The 8,739-nt window shown below is 41.7% G+C and overlaps 1 protein-coding gene across 1 annotated transcript; it reads left to right on the forward strand.

Moving 5' to 3' along the window:
* The first annotated feature begins 4,063 nt into the window (after positions 1 to 4,063).
* LOC21384912 (PH, RCC1 and FYVE domains-containing protein 1) lies at positions 4,064 to 6,120 on the forward strand. Its single transcript, XM_010106789.2, has 4 exons — positions 4,064 to 4,716; positions 4,888 to 5,027; positions 5,489 to 5,683; positions 5,996 to 6,120. The coding sequence occupies exons 1-4, from the start codon at positions 4,148 to 4,150 to the stop codon at positions 6,118 to 6,120; spliced, it is 1,029 nt and encodes a 342-aa protein (XP_010105091.2). The 5' UTR covers positions 4,064 to 4,147.
* The last annotated feature ends 2,619 nt before the right edge of the window (positions 6,121 to 8,739 follow it).

Raw genomic sequence — 8,739 nt, forward strand, 5'->3', positions numbered from 1 at the left:
TTTGTGTATATTTGTCTGTATTTTCGGATCTTTGTTTGTTTATGAGATCTTCCTCTTGGCCAGAATGAAATCCTGAAAGTTTGTTTACAGTTTGAGTGATGAATTGTTCCAGATATTTGATTTGCTTATCATTTGATCAATGTTTGTTTAATAGCTTGTCCTTAAATTGCCTTCTCTCACTTGAGCGTTAATTGTAACATTTCCAACTCCATGAGCGTAATCCCTTTGCATCAAAATATTTCCGTTCCCCGTGAGGTAAATGGAGTTGAGACTTTACCTTGGTGAGTTTTTCGATGCTATTTGTGTTAAGGAATGTGGTAAGAAGGATACGGTTTGGTGCACACACACACGACTTTGGAGTTATGACTGAAGTAGTTTTGATAGCATTTCCTGATGACTTACTAATGTTTTGTTTGATTGCTTAGGTGATTTTGCTAGTTTTGATCTAGATTTTTAGCTTGACATGATTTTTCTTTCGCTTGAATTGCTAGGGACTAGCAATAAGCTGGTTGGGGGTTGTGATAAGTGCACAAATTTACACTTTTAATGTTCATAATTGTCAAATTATTTTATCAAATTTGTGATTTTAATTTCAAATATTCCTAAATTAAGAGGATTTAATTTTAATTGGATTTATTTTATTTTTTAGGTTTTTGAAGAAAACAATTGGATTTGGGCTAGTTTACCAAGCAAAACCCAAAAGTTGAACCTAAGAAAAGCCCAATTCAGCCCACTAAGAAGCCCATCAGAAGCCCAGTCTGCCAGCCGAGCGTTCGAGCCGTCCAAGCCGCGTCAGTCCATCCCGCCACGTGTCGCTTTCTTGTTTGTCGCAGATCCGCGTGGGCCCCACCTGTCCCCTTGCGCATGCGTGCTTGGCGCGCACCGCCCGTTTCCCGAGCGAGTCTCCTTCACGCGCACGTCAGGGCGTTCAGCGTTTCTTCTCCACGTGGGTCCCGAGTGCTGCTTCTTCCCAATCAGCGTCCGCCACGTGTCGCGAGCAGAAGCATTGTCGGCCACTTCTTCTTCTCCGCCAATCAGCGGACGCCATGTGTCCCTGCATAGTAACAGTCTTTCTTCTCCGTGAATCAGCGCGCGCCACGTGTCCTAGTCTTTTGCTCTTCCTTTTTGTAGCCGTTTGTGTCCGTTGTTTTGACTGAGGAGTGCAGTGCTAAGTTTCTTCTTCAGCCTCAAACCGTTTCTATGTTAACTCCTCATTAAGTTCTAGTTTTTATCACCCCAATTAATCATTTGTAAATTTTAATTCATTTTAGAACGTTTGTCTTTGCTGATTGTAGCCTTTGGCATGGCCCAAAACTTTATAAATAGGGCCATGTCAAGGTGTTTAAGTCGTTGAATTTTAGTCTAAGTTTTTACATTTTTTTCTCTCATCTTCTTGTTCTTAGTCTCATATTTTCTGTTTAGAATTTTATGGGAATTATGTGCAAGCTAGGCTAGAGATGATCCTATATGTGTAGTGAACTTGTTTGGATTTTGATTCTCCAATGATTTGTAAGTTTTATACATTTGAGTAAATAATTTTCTTTAATCATATTTCTTCCTCTTATCAATATATTTTATTGTCAACTTTCATATAAATCTAGTCAAGCTCTTTTTATGTGATTGTTGCATTATATTATATATTGATAGGTATTGTTTTATGAGTAGTCTTTTACTGCAATATTACCAACGGTATATTGTTGCTCTTAGATTTCTCATAAGATAATTTTTCTTAAATCTAAACGTTAGAATTTTATTTACTCGAATACATTTTTAATTCATATGTTCTTCAAATATTTATTTTCTGATTGATTGTTTGGGATGTGAAACTTTCAATTGAGTCAATTTATGAATCAAAATCCAAATAGGTGAACAAAGCATATGGAGGATTCTCAATGCCTTACCACTTTTTATTATTGAGTTTTCTCCATTTTAAATTGTTCAAAAAATAATCAAAAACACTTATTTCTTTTCTTTGTTTCATTGCTTACTTTCCTAACGCTTTTTATTTACTAGTCGTTTCTTGTTCAATTTAACACCTCCTCGTGGGATCGACCGTTCAACTTGTATTACAATTGACCGCTTATTTTTGTACACATTTGGGCGTAATCATTGCCTCTGGGGTGTCCTGGGGTTTCTCCGGGGGTGCCTCGGGGGGTGTCCCTGGGGTGTCCCGGTGGTGACCCGAGGGCCTCCCGGGGATCCCCTGGGGTCCGCCGGGGGTGTCCCGGGTGTGCCCCAGGGGCGCCGCGGGGATGTCCCGGGGTTGCCCTGGGTGTGCCCCGGGGGTGTCCTGGGGTTGCTTCGGGGGTCTCCTGGGGGTGGCCTAGCAGTGCCCCGGGGGTGTCCCGCGAGTGTCCCAACTGTGTCTTGTGTGTGCCCCAGGGGTCTCCCGGGGGGTGCCCCGGGGGTTCCCTGGGGGTGTCCCCCGGGGTGCCCTGGTGGTGTCCTGGGGGTGCCCCACCCTTTTTATTAGAAAAGTACTTTTTACAGTACTTACATAGCACATGAATTTCAATTTCACTTGTTTTTGGATTTGGTCGGGGCTCCTCTGTGAAATGCTGCTATGCTGGAGAAGTTCGCGGTCTTTTTCCGCTGCTGTGTTCTTCAACTTCCTCGTTGTGCACTGAAGCATTATCAACCAAAGCATTTTCCAGTTCAATGGGGGTGGGGTTGGGAGGCATCATTTTATCCACGAAAAATGGCTCATCACCAAGCTCCGAGAGAGTAGTGAAATCAGGAAAGTTTGATGCGGCCATTTTCTGGAAATTGATTGAACTTAAACTTTGTAAATGGAAGAGCAAGAAAAGGAGTGATTGCGAGAGAAAAGCTTAGAATCAAAATAAAAAAGACAAGATGAGAGATAGAATGAGAGTGAGATGAGAAGTTGACAGTGAATTGTTGTGTGAGATTTAGGGTGGAATTAAGGGGTATTTATAGTGGATTTTAGGGACTTTTTTCAGATTGTGACTGTTGGACCCTTCGCGGGCCCAACGGTCACAATCCTCACGGGCTGGAGGGCTTTTTAACGGGCTTGGGCCAGGCCGAACAAGGGCCAAATCCGGGCTTAGGCCTAACTGAGCTTGGGCCGGGCCGCGCGCCTTCCCTTTTCTTCTTCTACAATACATTCTTGCCTTCCCTTTTCTTCTTCTACAATACATTCTTTTTCCTTTCTCAAATGTGACCCTCATTTATATTTTTTCCTCTAATTGTCCTATTGAAATAGTTTCTTCTTATATATGTCCTAATCAATTTATTTTTTTACGAAATGACCCTCTCAAATACTTTTTTTTACTATATATACCGAATAAATAGTCTTTAATATTTTGTTCTCAAATGACTTTTTTCCTTTTAATGTTGCTCTATTCAATATTTTTCTATTGGATTCAATTTTCAAAAAAGAAAAAACAATAATAAAAAGCATAAACTATAAAATTTTCAAAAGAAAATTATGACCTCCATATCAAAAAAAGAAAAATGTTGAATAGGCACGCACAAAGTGCGTGTTTGCAACTGGTTCTATTTTTTCCTTTTAAAAAAGTAATTGAAAAGTGATTACAACTCAAAGAACTATATTTTGTTTCTCGATGAGCCAAAAACAAAGTATGTTTTTTACAATTTTCTACTCATATCACATGATTAGGCATTTCCTTTTTTTTTCGGAGGGTTTTTGACGAAAGGACTGGTAGTGAAAGATTGGGGTTAAATTAATTAGGGCTCGTTTAGTTTGTTGATTCGAGTTTTTAATTCGAGTTGAAATGTGATTTTATGTGAGAACTTTTTACTGTAATAAAAAAGTTAGATGTGACTGTTTTTGAGAATTTTTTACTATAACAAAACTCAAATTTTAAACTTAAATATGAGTTAAACGATGCCTTATTCTGTTACATTTTGAAGGTCGTTTGTAAAAAATAATCATAAAGTTTAAAATTCAAAGGTAAATTGTACAATATTTGTAATATGGAGAACTCCGTCAAAGTGTAAAATCTTAAGGGTAATTGAGTAATTTCATTTTCCTTTTTTTGTTGGATAATTTTTCAGGTAAACCCTTTCTAAACCCCCGGACGATAAAACGCCCCTCTCACTGCTAGGCGTCGTCCCAATTTCCCGGCGGCGCCTCTGCTTCGGCAATTGAACCCGGCACAATACGATGTCGTTTCTCCGTCTCTGCCACCTGCGTTGTACAACCTTTATCACCCGTCTTATTGCCTCACCATTCTCCACCGCCACAAGCCGCAAAGTCCCACTCCTCTACAAGCCCGACACTGCCACCGACCAAAACGACGCCGTCGCCACCAAAACGACAACCCTCCAGCTTCTCTCGTGGGGCCGAGGCTCCTCCGGCCAGCTCGGCGGCGGAATCGAGGAAATCCGGCTCTACCCGACCCCACTCGCCAACCTCCTCGTACCCTCTTCCTCCTTCGCTCTCTCCCCCACCCCAGGTCGAATTTCACTGCCCAGAAGCTCAAAAAACGATGTTAATGGCGATTCCGGGAGTTTAACGGAGGTGGGTATTTCTTGTGGGCTCTTCCACTCTTCGTTGGTCGTTGATGGTAAGCTCTGGATTTGGGGCAAAGGCGACGGAGGAAGACTAGGCTTTGGCCACGAGAATTCTGCGTTTGTGCCGACATTGAATCCACATTTGGATTCGGTGAAGTCCGTGGCTCTCGGTGGGCTCCACTCGGCTGTGCTCACTTCCCAAGGCGATGTCTTCACCTGGTCAGTATTCTTTTGATTCATTCAACACTTTCGTTTTGTTCATTTGTTTGCATTAGCATAAATATGATTGTATGACGTAAATCGTAAATTTAGTAATGTTGTATCAACTTAGTACACATGTTGTTGATTCACATAAGTTCATGGTGGTGTAATTGAAAATGAAGTTTGCAGGGGTTATGGTGGTTTTGGTGCACTTGGGCACTCTGTTTATCACAGAGAGCTGTTTCCTAGATTGGTGGAAGGTTCATGGAGTGGGAAAATAGGACATATCGCAACTAGTGGCACGCATACTGCTGCCATTACAGAATCAGGTGTGAACGAAATTGCTTACTTGAAGCTAGTTTTCGAACTCATCTTGTTAATTGGAATATGGTATTCCCGCATAGTTTTGTTACTTTTAGGAAAGAGGTGCAGAAGGGGAAATAAGTGTACGAATCCATACACGCATCACTAGGGAAGTGAAAAGAAGGAGAAACTTCTTAAAGTAAGAAAAGCGAAACTGCGGGAAACTGCGGAAAGCAATCAAATTATATAGAAGAACCAATGTTGGTTGGGTTAAGTGCATGACTAGAAGAAATATACATATTAAGAAGTAATTACTAATGGATGATGACAAAAAAAAAAAAAAAAAGGTGATGTAAACCAGAATATAGAAAATATTAGATTGATTTTTACTATTTGACTTTGTTCTGCTAACTTGAATCACTATCTAAATAGAGCATTATCTGGTATCATGTTATGTATAAAATTTGTAGATATGTCTTGGATGTAGGCAAACTTTATACTTGGGGTCGAGATGAAGGGGATGGTAGATTGGGACTTGGTCCTGGCCGTGGCCCAAATGAGGGTGGTGGACTTAGCATTCCTTCCCAAGTGAAAGCATTACCTGTGCCTGTGGCTGCTGTTTCTTGTGGGGGCTTTTTCACCGTGGCATTAACCGTGGATGGAAAAATTTGGAACTGGGGAGGTGAGGGCATCAGTTATTTTATAATTTTTGTTCTGTTAAACACAACACAACACTGCAATTACTTTTATTACATTGAAAAAGTAATTACAACACCACCTTAAACATTAAGACCACAAAATACACTCGCTGTTACACTAGCACTCTAACAAACGACACTACACTTAATAGCACTCACACACTTTGTAACTCCACTAACTCACACATATCACTCACTTAGGACATTCACTCTTTTGGACATACCTCCACCGAGTACGCAAAACCTTGCTATATGCTCACTAAGTTGGTTGCTTACTTGATTTGGGAACCTTCTAGTATGTCGGCAAGGAATGCCAACTTTGCAAGTGTTTCTTGAAGTTTCTATTTGCAGCCTTGAAGATACTTCTAGAATATGTTTAGATAAGGTTTCTAGCACAAATTGGATAAGGTCTCTAGATTAATCTAGAGCTTCCTAGAGAATTCCATGAGTTGGTGATGACTCTAAACACTCCCCCTCAGCACCGACTCCCATCATTATTCTTGCATTCATGTTTAGTTGATCCCTGAGTTTCTGAAACCTCGTAGAATTGAGCCCTTTAGTACGCAAGTCCGCCACTTGATCATCTGCTTTCACATGGCACATCTCTAGCTCCTCTTGTAATACTTTTTTCCTGAGGAAGTGATAATGTACTTCCACGTGCTTGGTCCTTGCATGGAATATTAGGTTCTCCGCTAGACGAATTGCAGAAAAATTGTCATAGAACAATGGCACTTTATCCTTAAGTAATTGTATCAACCACGTACAATCTTGGGCTGCCACAACTCCTGCTATTCTGCTTTAGTAGTCGATAAAGATACCGTTGGTTGTCTTTTGCTACTCTAGCATATTGTTGCTGAGCCAAGTTTGAAAATGTACCCCGTAGTCGATCACCACATATCATGATCTCCAGCGTAATCAGCATCATAGTAGCCAACCAATGTACACCGCACATCTGCTAATAATCAGCATCATAGTAGCCAACCAATGTACACCGCACATCTGCTAATTTTCCTTCTCTAGCTTTAACGAACAAGCTAGAATCTACATGTGCCATTAAATAGCCACTTTGTGTTAAGAGTATGACTCTTACCGTACCATGCCCTTGGAGCTTGCTTCCATCCATAAAGTGCCTTTCTTAACTTGCAGACGTAGTTAGGATAGATTCCGCTCTCAAATCCTTTCGGTTGAATCATGTAGATCTCACGATCTAGCTCCCCGTGTAGGAAGGCATTTTTCACATCCATCTGCCAGAACTTCCAATCTTTACTAGCTGCAAGGGCCAAAAAAACTCGTACGGTAGAAAGCTTCGCCACTGGACTAAATGTTTCATTGTAGTCTAGTCCAAACTGCTGAGAGAAGCCACGTGCAACTAACCGAACCTTGTATCTCTCGACCGATTCATCAGGGCGAGTCTTAACCTTGTATACCCATTTACAAGAAATGGGCTTCACATCCCTTGGCTTTGGTACTAAGTCACAAGTTTGATTATGCTCCAGAGCGGTAATTTCTTCTTGCCTGGCTGCCATTCATCTAGGATTATGAGACGCTTCTTCATATGTCGTTGACTCTTTCAAGTTTGTCTCCTCCACCACTGTTACATTAGTATATTTGGGATTCAACTTTCTTACTATAGTCAATCTTCTAAGCTGTGATTGTGGAGTTGTTGTTCCTTGACTTGGATCGGACTCTTCCACATGCCTTTGATGAACACCGTTTCACCAGGGACTCATTTACCTCTGTGTCGCCGTCGTCTTCATTGTTAGGTTCGTCACTAGTCGTCTCAGGAGTTGGTCATACCTCACCGATTTCCTCTCCCATCTTCTGTTGCAGCTTATCCTTGATTTCTTTCTAATCAGGAAGCTCCTCCTTCTGTGGTGACCACCGCGAAGATGCTTCATCAAACGCCACACTACATGATGTGTAGCAACATCTCCACCTTTTTCTCTGACTATCGTAGCCCACAAAGATACACCGAGAGCCTTCTTATCAAACTGGGTGCCTAAATGACTCGACACAAATCAATAACATATGCAACCGAATACTCGAAAGTGACTTATTGTGGCTTTATGCCCCACAGTTTCTCAAAGGGTGAGACGAACCCAAGCCTTGGTTGAGGAAGCCTGTTGATGACATGAGTTGTAGTCTTTATACCTTTGGCCCAAAACCTGCCTGGGACAATCTTTGCGTGTAGCATGCTTCGACATGCATTTGCAAGGTGTCGATTCTCTCTCAGATACTCCATTTTGTTGGGGCGTGTTTGCACATGTGAACTGATAGCATATGTTGTGGCTTCGTAGATACTCACAAAACTCATCTGAAGTGTACTCCCCAACGTTGTCTGTGCGCAAGCACTGGATCTTCTTACCGACTTCTCCTTCTACTAGCTCTTTGAACTCCTTGAATTTCTCAAAAGCGTCAGATTTTACTTTCATAAAGAAAACCCACACGTACCTCGAGAAGTCGTCGATGAATGTGATCGTGTAGTGCATTTCGCTAATTGATGGTTGCTTGACACGTCCAAACACGTTGGAGTGCACAAGCTCCCAAGGGACTTTTGCTCTGAACTTTGACTCTTCATATGGAAGTTGGTGTGCTTTTCCATACTAGCATCCCGCACAGACGGTGTCGGCTCTAACTTTAGGTTAAGGAAGCCCCTTCAACATTGCCTTTTGCATCATCACCTTTAACTTGTGGTAGCCAACGTGTCCCAACCATGCCACAAATAAGCTATCTCATTCCTTCGAGTCGCGTCTACGTAAGCAGATTCAGTTGACATTACGTAGACAGACTCCAATCGACGTCCTTCCATCATCGGTGTTCCAGAAATTTTGAGATCTTGATAGACTTTGGCATCGTGTGGGCCGAATAGAACATAGTAACCTGATGATGTTAATTGAGCTATTGACAAGAGGTTCTTCTTCATACCTGGTACATGGTAGACGTCTTGGAGTGGCACCTGATTGGAACTGAAACGCGGTAGGATGGTTGTGTTACCAATGTGAGCAATTGGCAACCATGAATTGTTGGTTGTCACCACCAT

The sequence above is a fragment of the Morus notabilis genome, unplaced genomic scaffold, assembly GCF_000414095.1.
Source record: "Morus notabilis unplaced genomic scaffold, ASM41409v2 Scaffold846, whole genome shotgun sequence".
Classification (NCBI taxonomy): domain Eukaryota; kingdom Viridiplantae; phylum Streptophyta; class Magnoliopsida; order Rosales; family Moraceae; genus Morus; species Morus notabilis.